Raw genomic sequence first — 13994 nt, 5'->3', positions numbered from 1 at the left:
GCTTCGTTCTTACATCTTTGCTTTCACTGTATGTTTACCTATATTGCTGAACTTCTATTTAAATGATGTTTTACGCTTAAGATGATTGAAGATGGTTTGATTCTTCATATAAATAAGAAATCAGTTATAATATACCTTTAATTGTGAGCTTGTAAACATGTGGGTTAAACCTCAAGAGGTTTTTATTAAAAGTGCACTGTGGTAATTAACTTTTCGTTTAAATAAATACCTTATCTTTTGCGTTTTATTGTGAATACCTTGTTTTGTTGCAATCAAAAGACGTACTTTATATACCATATTTTCTCTCCTAGGGATTGTGATGGGACATCGTTATATTTTGTGCTGCAAAGGAGGAAAGGGCACGGAAAATCTAAAGGCCTATCTTCACTTCTAGTGGGTACTTTAGATAGTGTACGAGATACTAAACCAGCCCCGTACAGGATATTACACCAGACGCCAAATTCTGAAATTTATTATGGTAAAGAAGTAAATTTTTATATTATGTGATTAACAGTTGATCTGATAAATAAATAAAACATATTCCAAATAATCTCATATGAATATTTGTTATGATCCTCATCTATTGGTCTGTGCATTATAATGTGTATACATACATATGGTATTGTGTGTATTTGCTAATTTTTTTACTATATTACTGTATTCTAACTGAGATATTTTAATTTCCAGTGATAGCAACAGCATTAACGGAACAAGAAATAAAACAAGACTGGCAATGGTTATTTGAGAATGTTTGTCCGACCCTACACTCATTTGATACTGAAGAAGAAGTTACAGAATTTGTTTGTTGTAAAATCAATTCTATAATTGCTACAGAACAGGATAACTTTACTGAAGGTAATTACTAATTAACTCCTTTCAAATACCTTTTAAAATCATAATCACACTTAATTTGATTAAAAATTCTAATTTATTTTTAGATGAAGACACAATTAACTATAAAAATGTGGATTATGACTTTCACCAAAGATTTGGAATGCCAAAAGATGAAAAACTTGTGTGCTACTACTCCTGCAGGTATTTTGTTATTTATTGTGTTAATATTTTAAGATCTTAATTAGTTAAATTAATTAACACTTTACTGATTATTATTAACAGATGTTTGAATAAAATAATAAGACGATTCAGTAGAAACTTGCAGATTATGACATACAAAAAATATTAATAAAATATCATAGTTTATTTATCTAACTTAAAAATCACAGGTGTTATTCTACTTTGTTGGTAGTGACAACTATAATAATTATATTTAATTTGCCACTTATTATGTGGTGTTAAATAAAAAGTAGACTTGTCTTTCTATGTCTAATGTTATAATTTTTAAATAAGTCCCTAAAGTTAAACTTATTATTATTTATGATTATTTGTATGTTCAGAACGCTGAGAAGGTTAACTAAATTGGTTTCTAGACTATCCTATTTATATCTGTTAATATGATGCAGTAATACTAGATGGGTATTGTTTATAAATATGTTCTAAACATAATTCAATATAATGAATCATCTTTCTGATTCACAAGCAATAACTGTTTAAATTCATGTCATGACGGTCGTTAATATCAGCTTTCTTTTTATTATTATTTTATGAGTTGCGTCTAATGAATAAAAAATTAATATATGTTTGGTTCATAGAATCTAAAATTTCAATGTTCCAAAGAATTTATATTCACTTGATAATACACACAAACCTTAGTTTAGAAATTAGTTTGTAATAATTTTACCATCAATAAAAAACAATGAATATTGTCTGACATTTTATGTGTTATTGTATACAAAACACCATGCCACTTTCCTTAAATATTGAATTGTAGATTTCAACATCTTACACAACAAGAATTATATATTTTACATACTTACTTGTTTTATTGTTGTACATTAATGTTATTGTGTACAATATTGGATATTTGCCTAAGTGTATATGCAAACAGATACAATGACTGGTCTTAATTTTATGCTATTGCATGAAATACGCAATAATTAATATTTATTCTGATATCTTTATTTTCAGCTATTGGAAAGGAAAAATGCCAAGACAGGGTTGGATGTATCTCTCAGTGCATTACATGTGTTTCTATTCATACATATTTGGTCGGAATACAACCTTGAAGATACGATGGGCGGATGTCACAGAACTAGCGAAAACGAACAGCCTTCTCTTTCCCGACTCGATAAAAGTAGTTACAAGGGATGGAGAGCATCATTTCACGATGTTTTTAAAGAAAAACGAAACATTCGCTCTGATGCAACAATTGGCTAATATTGCGATGAAACAGTAAGAAATTATTTACTTTTTAATCATATTTCTGTTTATAAGTTAGCTATGAAATGCAAGTATTGTGTGAATGAATAACTTGACAATTTACTTATAAGTAATTTACTGCAGTTTGCATAAATGATGAAATAGATTAAAAAAATAGTAAACAATCAACTATTGAAAGAGTTGTAATAAGCATGACCGTAAATTGGGAATTACTAATATATTTATTACAAAATGAAATTATTTCAATTTTATTACATCCAATCCAGTTCTATTGTTGTCCATTATTACAGTTTATTTATGTTATTTCTATCAATTAGCGTTAATGATCGATACATCACGATCCGAACATGCAAATGAGTCTAATATACATACATTTGATAAGAAACATTGTATCCATTTTCTACAACACATATTATGTACTATTTTAGGTTAATAGATGACAAGTCTGGCAGTTTTAATATAGACAAGGAATTACTAACGAAACTCAGCAAAAACGTACCAAAGAAAGCTTCATTTTTAAAACGCGATTTGGATGCAAGGAAGCAATCGAATTTATATACGTTACGATTCCGATTGCCCCAAACGGAAAAGTTGGATGGGACAGAAGAGTGTACTTTATGGACTCCTTATAATAAACGTCATAATTGGGGACGACTGTACTTGTCGCAGAATTTCATTTGCTTCGATAGTCGGGTACGTTGAATTTGATATTTATTATTACTTCATTTAGTTTAACAGCGTTCAAATACTTTATAAATATTTTCTTTGACCCGAAGCGGGATTCGAACCCCGTCTTTCGGGTGATCGAATTATTTCTATTGTTTAAAAGTTTATCTTGACCAAAGTGAGATAAAGTATTGATAATAATAATTAACGGTTTCTTAATTTTATCTTTGCGACAATCTTTATGCTTCTAAGAAAAACCTAATTTCATGATATGTCAAAGATTACACTATCTAATAAGCAGGTGGATTTAATTTATCTTTCAAAAAAATAGAGTAAAAAAAACTTATTTTAAAAGTATACATAAACGGAAATTAATAAAATCTTTGTTTATACATTCTGACTAATGAATTTAGATTTGTTATAAAAGATTTCTTCTTAAATCCAGGTGAAGTAGCTAGGATCATATTTATTATTTCCTCTAAATTCAATTAATAATCTAATACATATTTGTATAAATATTAAATACACGTAAAATAAATGAAGGACCATATAATTTTTTAATATTGATAACAATTAAACCACACTTAATAATTTTTTTCATATCAAAGCTCATCATCATTATATAAAAAATCAGTTTCAAATTAAAAACACATTAAGAAAAAATAATAAAAAAAACATCATTAACAGGTATCAAACTTAGTGCGAGTAACGATACCACTACGGAATGTATACCAAGTTGAGAAAGCGGACTCTGGTGGGATCGGTGGTTCAGAATCTGGGAGCATTCTCATCACCACGTCGTACCACACCAGCTTTCTGTTTGGTAATATTACGGACCGTGACTTCCTCGTACACAAGATATCGGAGCTGCTTGCTAAGTTACCAAAGTAAGTATTTCAAACTAGCAAAAGATTAGCTTCTGTAATATTGATTAATGTTGCATGTACAAAAATGCTAGATATATAAACATATTTTTAAAAGTATTGCCATATTTACATTGTATAATGTATTAAATTATAATTATAAATTTGATACATAATCTGATTTTTCCTAAATTGATGGATCTATTAATAAAATTGTAATTTTACATTGTTATTTTTGTTGGCTTTAGATATAATTGACTTACAAGCAATTGTTTAAATTAACCACTAACCACTTTGCATTTGGAGTTATAGCTTTCTATCTACATGTTTTATCTTGGATCATCACGAGGGAACTAACTCATCACCACAACTAACAAATTTCGGGAATAGCTATAGTTACCTCAATAGCCCCGTTTTAAATGTACCGAATGACAGTGAAATGTGCAGGGAGAAGGGGGTGAAGGCTATGGGGGGGCGGGAGGGGGGGGAGTGGACCCCGCAACCGCCGTTAATGACGCTGTTCAAGACTCACCAGACGTCCTCCATTAAGCAGATACAGCAGAGAAAGGTGGGTAATTTTGTGAAAGTAATAATGATGTTATCCAAAATTAAATTGCTCTTATTGGAAGGATTTTAATATAACTTAATCTGAAACTTTTTATGTGCCTGTGACAATACATAGTATTAGTATCATTTTTATTTTTTGGTATTTAGTTAAATGAAGTGTGTGTCAAGAACATGTTTGTACCGCAAATGTAAAATATGTAATGTGAACTTTTTATTTTATTAAACTTATTTTTTTTCTGCATATTGAACATTCAATAAGTGAAATACAGTATAGAATAATTTCGTCGTTGGATTTTAATATTTTTTTTAAGCTTAGTCTCATTAAAAAGATCATAATCGTCCACAGGAAAAGCAATGGGAAGACCACATGGCGGAAGTAGGTCGTGGTGTGAGCATGTACCGCACCGTGGAAGGTAGTGAACTGGTAGTCAAAGGGATACCGGAATCCCTACGAGGTGAACTGTGGAGTGTGTTCTCGGGTTCCATCCTGCAGAAAGTCCAGAACAAGGGGCTATATGAGAGACTGGTGAAGGAAGCCCTGTCTTCCAAGAATCAGGCGAATGATGAGATTGAAAGGGATTTGCATCGGTCGCTGCCAGAACACCCAGCTTTTCAGAATGATGTTGGTAAGTTTTATTGTATGCGTAATTTGTGTTATAATGGGGAAAAAAGAAAGAAAAGTCCTCCTTGGTATAATGGTCCGATTTGCGGAACAACTGGAAGATTTTGGATGGATGAAAATGTCAAACAGGCCTGGAGATAGAAATACTTCACTTTTCTGGTAAAAATCCATGACAAACGATGTTATTTGCATTATTTAATATACTGAATTTGAAACTTAGTTTATACACCATAGGAGTGCAATATTTAGTTTCCAATTTTTATTCAATTTTTTTAGAATACTCTACAATATATGATGGTTATGAATTCCTTTACTAAAAATTAAAAAAATAATATATTTTTCAGGTATATCAGCATTACGGCGTGTCCTCTGCGCATACGCACTAAAGAATCCCACCATAGGTTACTGTCAAGCGATGAACATTGTGGCTTCTGTCCTTCTCATATACTGTCCTGAAGAACAGGCGTTTTGGTTGCTCGCTACTATATGCGAAACTCTGTTACCTGATTATTATAATACGAGGGTTGTTGGTGCTTTGGTAAGTTCTTACCTTCTATAAATAAATAAGAATTTCGAAAAATTGTTTTTTTTTTTTATTTTCATTTAAATTCTACGCTAGTATTAAACATCTAGATAATTAATTATACATAATGAAAAATTAAAATGTTAAAATGGAACTAATGATCATTCCTGCATTCTGTATGCATATAATATTCTGTTTATCTATCAACTGTATGTAAATTGTTAAACACATATTTTGAAATTGAAGACTTTTTTTTTTTTTTTAATATTTCAATTTGTTTTCAACATAAGTTCAAATTAACATAAAATTTACAAATAAATATTTCACAGGTGGACCAAGGGGTCCTAGAAGAGCTAACTAAGTCCCAACTCCCGGATTTGCACGCAAAATTGGATGAGCTGGGAATGATGAAAATGATATCACTCTCTTGGTTCCTCACTCTATTCATCAGTGTGATGCCGTACGAGTGTGCTGTTAATGTGATGGACTGTTTCTTTTATGATGGTGCTAAGGTTATTTTTCAGGTAGGATTGTAACTTAAAACAAGAAAGTTACATAAATACATTTCAACAATATAAAAGGAATTTCATTGTGGCTTCTAAAGAAATTGGGAGAAATATATAGGAAATAAATGAGCTAAAAAATTTATTGATATTAAAAGAAGTGATTGAGTTTTAGAACTGTAGCAATAAACTAAAAAATAACTCTACCCTTGAAAAACACGATTCACTTTTCGTAATTCAGCTATACTTAGTGAAAATTTTTGAAAAAATTTCAAAAAGGCCTACTACTTAATAGTCACTACCAACTACGCAAACATCTTTCCTCCTAAAATGTGTCCAACTCCTCTCATCTATACTAATATTATAAAGAGGAAATAATGAATGTATTTTTTTATTGAATAGGCCCAAAAACTACTGGACCTATTTCAAAATTTCTTTTACCATTACTTAGAGGGATTCTTCCGAATCCGTATAGGCTATATTTTATCCCGGAAAACGTAAATATGTACCACGGGCGAAGCATCGGCGGACCGCTTGTATATGATATAGTGCTAAAATTATGACTTTAAATCTATGCAACGAATTACAGGTGACATTAACAATATTGGATGTAAATAAAGATAAACTCTTGAAATGCACGGAAGACGGTCAAGCGATGCAAATACTTAGTGAATATTTGGAAGGAATATACAATGATGAGGCTATGGCGCTGTCTACTGAACCACGAACGGCACAGAAGGTAATCCAATCCTACTCTCTATAATCTCTAAATTTATTTTGTTTGTTAGTATTCTACTATGATTCTGATGTGATAGAGCGAAACTTTGTTTTTATAGATCGTGTTTTAAATTAAATGTTACTTGTATTTACACTCATAGATATTTCCTGTAAACTTATCTTCATTGATTAATATGGCCACAATGCCAAAATTTATCTAGGAAACCCTTCCACCTTTCTCTACACTTATTCCATTACGGCCTTTAACAATTTCTTAATTCACTAGTACCTAAATAATTAAAAACACCGCCATAATACAATTCCGAAAATAAATTTTCACCATAAAATTTCCACAGACGATAAAAATCCTAGACCTAGTGTACCAATCGTACCGCATGTACAGTGCGAATGTAAGCAGTGAGTGCATAGAGCACTTGCGGTTGAAACATCGTCTGCGAGTGGTGAGGCAGTTGGAGGATAGCCTGGAGAAGAACACCCTCAGGGCGCTGCAGCAGGACAGGCTCTTGGAGCCTAATGAGTTGCAAGTATGGAAATTTTTCAAATTTTTTTTGACGTGACAACGTCTTATAATTCGATACAGCCGGCTGCACGCATGAAAAAACATGACTCATGCGGCGTTACCTCGCTCTGAGGCGTTCCATGTGAGGCTTGAAGTGCAAGCGAGAGCGCGGGACGAGCGACAAAGAAGCACAATCAGAAGTTGTCACGTTCAAATATCGTCAGTAAACCGACTTTACAGACTTAACCATTTTTTGTTGTGAATAACTCTCTTGTTAAATTTGGTCATCTAGTCAACATCTGATTCGTAAGTTTGGTCGTAGTGACGTAATGATATATGGCTTTGCCAAAAGTTATCAATGGCAATAATATACGTGTATAAAAATATGATCGCTGTCTGTACTTGGAAGAATTCAGTAAAACTACTTCTGAAAAAATTCTTAAATGGCAAATCATACTTGCCACCCAAGTTAAAAAAAAAGTTTTATTACTCGTCATATTGTTTGACAGGAATTATTGAGCATAATTCGCGAAGAACTCTTCTGGGCTAAGCGTGTGCCGTCCGAACGACTAGAAGCTCCATACGAAGCCTACCGTCTCGACTATGGGCAATTCAGAACCATTTATACCGCTCTTTCGCCTTGGGCTAAAGGAGATTATGCTGAAGCCATCACAGCGAGGATATTTAAGGTATGAAACGAAAGAAACGCGCAGATTCTTACTTTTATTTAAATTTTATTTATCCAAGTAAAACATTGATCATGAGATTATCGCTTCCTTAACTAAGTTTATAGCTGCCATATTCTGAAAAATAAATTTTATAATTTAACTCGATTTTATTATAAAACAATTTCAAATAAAACAACGAGATTTAAATTAGTACATTTGTGTTTGAATTTTGTTCATCTTATCATCTTACCACTAGCTAATGGATCACAAAGACGACGAGTTTCAGAGCGCGAGCGCCTGCGATTAGATTGTCCATAATAAATGATAGTAATATATCAGTCGAATCCACATTACAATTGAAGTTGAAAATCAGATTACAATCTTTTTCCCCACACTCATGACGACGCGTCGAACTATACGCACGCGTTTGCGGTTGTGCACGCTGTACAATAAATTGGATTCATTTCAATTGATTCTAATTCGAATTCCAAATTTGAAAGAAAGAAAGAAAGAAAATACATTTATTTGTACCGATGCACATTAATACATAAAAAATAAATAAAATTAACTTATAACTAGTTACAACGGCACAAAATGGATAATATCCACTCAGTGGTTTTTTTTTTTATTTATTTGATTTGCCAACAGATGTACATCTTATATTTATAATATATTTTGAGTATGTGACATAAATTAGCATGCATAGCAAGATGTAGATCCAATTACAGGCAAATACAACATGCATTTTTGAGTTGTATCAAATTATAGCTTCTAATCGTAGTATAAATTCTAATCAGAAAACATTATTCTTAGGGTGCACTCACACACATCAGTCACCGTCAAGTCACCGATGACTGATCGGTGACGGTTTGTGTACGTATCCACAAACACCAGTCACCGTCATGTTGTCCGTCAGTCACGTCGCCGGTTTGACTGAATCATTGAACACATACATCAGGTTAGTCAGTGATTAGACGTGTGTCACGCTAGAGAACATGTAGCAATTGACGGTAGCACGACGCTGACTGAACTGAGACGTGACGGCACCGGGTGAGTGGGGATAAAAGTATGATACATGTATGGAAAGATTATTTGACGTGCCTGACCGGTGACGTCACTGATAGATTTCGTGCCGGCGACTGTCGTGTGGGAACAGAGTCATACTAGAACTATTGATACATATTTTTTTTTAATCCTGTCCGGTGACGTGCCGTGACGGTGACTGATGTGTGTGAGTGCACCCTTATCAGTATAATTTTTATGTAAAACGCTTTTATATGCAAACAAACTAAGAAAGTTGATGTCAACTTTTGTGCTATTAAATAATCTATTATGTTCCCGACAAACTCTAGCAATGACGCTGTTGAAGCCTAAATTGGTTCTATATCTTTTGACAAAAAATACATTGGTTTTCCTAGAGTATCTCCTTGGAACAGCTATATTAATTTTTGATAGAAGATTAGGACAAATATACGAATTTGTAACAATTTTATATAACAACATTTGATCTGCCATCCATCTCCGATGTTTAAGACTTTCCATTTTAAAAAAGTTTAATCTGAGGTCGTATGATTTTAAAGATTTAAGTTTTTGCTGATGAAAAGTAAGTAGATAAAGAAACTTTTTCTGTACAGACTCAAGTCTTTTTATGTGACATCGATAAGAAGGATTCCAGACTGGTGAGCAATATTCCAAGAGAGATCTTACTAATGAACAATATACAATTTTTATAGGTAGCACACTTTTGAACATTTTGCAATTTCTCCATACAAACCCAAGAAGTTTTAGAGATTTCGTTACTATATTATTAATATGATGAATAAAACCTAATTTTCTATCAAATGTTACTCCTAAGTCTCGCACTTGGGTTATCTCCTCAAGGATGATATTATTTATGGAATACGAAGATGATTGAGGTCGTAACTTTTTGGAAAATTTTATAAATTTGCATTTATTTATATTTAACGGTAGCTTATTAGATACTGTCCATTCCGAGATTCGATTTAGATCGTCTTGAAGAAATTTAGCATCCTCTGTATTATGTATATTTTTGAATATTTTAAGGTCATCCGCGAATAGTATAAATTTTGAGTGATTAATTTCATAGGACAAATCATTAATAAAAATTAAAAACAGAATAGGCCCCAAGTGCGAGCCCTGGGGAACACCCGAAGTAGCTACAAATGGCTGCGATTCATGACCATTAACCGTAACTTTTGACGTTCTATTGCCTAAGTAAGTTGCAAACCACTTTAACATTAGACCATGAATACCAACCCTTGACAACTTTTTAAGCAGCAGCGAATGATCCACCTTATCGAATGCCTTACTAAAATCCATATATATTGCATCTATTTCTTGACCTCTATCAATAACATCACACAAATCATCAGTGTAAGTGACCAGATTAGTTAAGGTAGACATCCCACTACGAAAACCATGTTGTTCAGGTATTAATTCGGCCTTTAAGTGGTATGTTAAATATGGGTATATCAGCGATTCAAAGCATTTTGCAAACACAGATAACAGTGAAATGGGTCTGTAGTTTTGAATATCTCTAGCTTCGCCGCTTTTAGGAATAGGAACTATATTAGATGTCCTCCACTGTGAGGGAAAATAACCGCTATTTAAAGATTTATTATATATTATGTTTAATGGTACTGAAAGGCAATCAGCACAACGAGAAACGAAAACAGGAGGGATACCATCGGGTCCAGCGTTCTTATTGATATTCAATTTTCTAAAGGATTTTATCACTGAGGCGTTATCCAATACAATTCTATCCAAAATATTATTTCGAGGAGAAGTTTCATCTATAAGCTGTACTAAATTAATCCAATTACTTTTGGTATACACGGAAGAAAAGTGTTCAACAAAGGCACTACATATATCTGCAGGAGAGGAATAAACAACATTATTTAGAAACATTTCCTCCGGTATTATACCTTTAGAATTTCTTTTGGCGGAAATATACGACCAAAAAGCTTTTATATTATTATTATTTGAGTTTGAGAATCTAAGGACATATAAGACACTTAGATTCTCCACTGATTTTCAGTGGACACCACATTGACATCCTGACAGTGGCAGTTTGGCAAATTTGAATTTCGTTCCCCAGCTAATGGACCACGACGACGACGGTCTGGTCAGCGCGCGCGGTCTCAGCGTGGGCGTCGGTCTCAGCACGCGCGCTGACTCTCAGCGTCGTCTGCGGGCGTTATACTGTGCACACGCACCCCCCTTGCTGTCCCCGCTCGACCTGCGACCTTCGCGCTTCACTGATACTGGCGAGGAGCTGGCCGCGGACGCGATATCCTTCTTTGATACGTAAGCAATAAGGTCGAGATTGCTCTGGCAGGGAAGCTGGCAGTGGATGCGATATCCTTCTTTGATACGTAAGCAATAAGGGTGACATTGCCCTGGCAAGTATGTCACTTCCCGCTCGACCTGCGACCTTCACGCTTCACTGATACTGGCGAGGAGCTGGCCGCGGACGCTATTTCCTTCTTTGACACGTAAGCAATAAGGGCGAGATTGCTTTGGCAGGGAAGCTGGCAGTGGATGCGATATCCTTCTTTGATACGTAAGCAATAAAGGCCACATTACTCTGTACTGTGCGTACGCGCCGACGCTGTTGTCACTTAACTGGCAAGCTTTTCTATGGATCAATTGTTAAATATGTAAAATTGTATTAAATCTCACGAAATGTGTAAAATAATGTTAACGTGTTGTATATGATATATATCACTTCTAATTCCAGCGTCGAAAATCCATCCACTCCTGAGCCGCCTCCATTACAACGATCAATAAGCGAAGTGAATGATGCGAATCATTTGGATAAGTCATCGGACAGCACTTGTAGTCAAGCAGGTCTGTTATTTTAACTCAATAAAAACGGCTTTTTAATTCATAGTTCTAGTAAGAGATCAATATTTTTTATTATAAGTTGAATATATTAAAGTAATCCATAGATGTTCGTTCTTAATAAATTAGTGAGAAAGCGCATGTGCGCAAACAAGATATGACTAGGGACAGATAATAATCCAATATAGTTTTGTTTATATTTGTCATTGACGTATTATAAACAATAAGTATTCGTAACGTACTACATTAATTGAAATTAACACCCTATTTCGCTGCTGTAATGTTCAAAGTCTACCGCATTAGAAAACTCTGCCGAATACACGCGTAGGTAGAGTTTTGCTTGGAACAATTTTTGGGTGTGATTGTAAGTCTACTTGTTTATTGTATACTAATGTATTATAATGTGTGTGTACAGAATGCCAATCAGCGGAGTGCGTGCGCGCATGCGCACTATGGGGTCTGTCCAGCAACTCGGCCGCGTGCACGCCAGTCGCCGCCGCGCCGCCGAGCGGGGCGGTCGTGCCGCGCGGCGCCCCGCGGCTGCCGCGCGCGCACTTCCTGCGCCTGCTGGCCGCGCTGCACGATCTGACGCAGCACTCCGCGCCGCTGTACGAGGCGACCGCTAGAGCTGGTGAGTTTATAACATTGTATACTAGATGTTAACCCGCGGGCAAGTATGTCTTACGCGCGTATTTCCATTCTATACAAGGCCAGTACGCAACGGTGTGAAACTAATCACGTATAGATTGGAAATAACTATTTTTCCAATCTATACAACAGCACTACGAAAATACTCGCGTATAATTGTAGTGAAGTAAGTAAAAATAGCGCCCCAAAGCATACAGCGCCAGTACGCATGCGGACTAAATAATGAAATAATAAGCAGCACTGCTAAAGTTCCGGCCAGTGGTATTCGCGTAAAAGTTATATCCATACAGTGATGCCTGATGAGTGAAAGAGACGATATGGCCATCCATTCTATATTTATTCATCTACATTATAACCAATAGTTCAAGTTAATTTATCACACAATGTTATTGTAACATTTTGGCCTCCCATTAGTTCAACATTACCTAAAGCATTCCACATATAACCACACTATGAGTCATTTATTTGATACTATTTTATGCAAATGCATTACATTAATTTGATACTGTTTAATGCAAAATATTTCTTTGCAGGTACTTTGCTTCTACAATTAGGCGAATGGAATCATCGGCCGAACTTAGGCCGCGAAATGTCTCAGGACAGCTTGTATATGGCCGCCGCTGCACAACCTTCCGCTGTAGAAGTAAGTTTACGTTTAAAAAAACAACTGTTATAACCGAATTGATTTAAAATTTGCATGATAAATAGCATTAAAAAATACTTTTTTTGTATATATTTAACGAAAGCGAATTATTTGATGATAAAATATTCATCTATTATCAGTAAACAAAACATTTGCATTTGCACATCTTATACATAAATTACGAATATTCAAATCAAACGAATGTTTTACTATCCATTATCCAACAATCATATTCTAATATTAATTAATAATTTACTGTCCATTTATAATCCAATAATTGTTTTGTATGTATTTATGTATTGTTCCTAAATAAACGATTTTTATTTATTTAATCATAACCTCAAATTTCCAGCCGGACCCCAACGGCAACACTACAGAATCTGAACCACCTCGCTCCCCATCAGAAATAGACCCCACGGATAGTTGGTCTATAACCCTGGAACAATTCCTGGCTACCATGCTTGCTGAAGCTTCTTTGGAGGAATTCTTTAATAAGCAAACATCAATCATGCCGCAGCTCGAAGCATTGAGACTAAGGGATCGGCTTCAATCCGTCTCATAGTTGTTTGTGGATTATATATTATATTATATAAAAGATTTATCATATACATTATGGCTATCATAGACATTATGGTCTATATAATAACAATTCCTGGTTATCACCGCTGAGGAATCTATAGAGGAATAGTTCAACAAACATCAATCATGCCGCAGCTCGAAGCATTGAGACAAAGGGATCGGCTGCAATCCGTCTCATAGTTGTTTGTAAATAAAAGATCTATTATAGATATTTATATATTAAAGATCTATCATAGACATTATGGTCTATAAGGCGATTATCACACTGCCACGCACCACGCTGCATGTTGCGTGACTGCGTGTTTAACGTTACTTGTAAGTATCTCCGTTTGTA

The 13994-nt window shown here is 34.3% G+C and overlaps 1 protein-coding gene across 2 annotated transcripts; it reads left to right on the top strand.

Moving 5' to 3' along the window:
- Positions 1-13663, top strand: Tbc1d8-9 (TBC1 domain family member 8/9). 2 transcript variants are annotated; one of them, XM_089699015.1, is made up of 19 exons: positions 1-201; positions 312-478; positions 688-855; positions 939-1035; positions 2026-2289; positions 2706-2970; positions 3631-3830; positions 4254-4374; positions 4720-4999; positions 5340-5533; positions 5848-6042; positions 6611-6760; positions 7095-7283; positions 7768-7947; positions 11045-11253; positions 11687-11796; positions 12206-12421; positions 12972-13081; positions 13434-13663. In XM_089699015.1, exons 1-19 carry the CDS (start codon positions 158-160, stop codon positions 13641-13643), a joined length of 3369 nt encoding a protein of 1122 aa, XP_089555141.1. In that variant the 5' UTR covers positions 1-157; the 3' UTR covers positions 13644-13663. The 2 variants fall into 2 exon arrangements, with proteins under 2 accessions (XP_089555141.1, XP_089555140.1); XM_089699014.1 differs by having other exon boundaries at positions 4242-4374.
- Positions 13664-13994: the final 331 nt, after the last annotated feature.

This window comes from Colias philodice, chromosome 9 (genome assembly GCF_061535455.1).
Source record: "Colias philodice isolate Cphi_HAF_F1 chromosome 9, ilColPhil1 Martin Lab GWU primary, whole genome shotgun sequence".
Lineage (NCBI taxonomy): Eukaryota > Metazoa > Arthropoda > Insecta > Lepidoptera > Pieridae > Colias > Colias philodice.
This window is presented reverse-complemented; position numbering and strand designations above follow the sequence as displayed.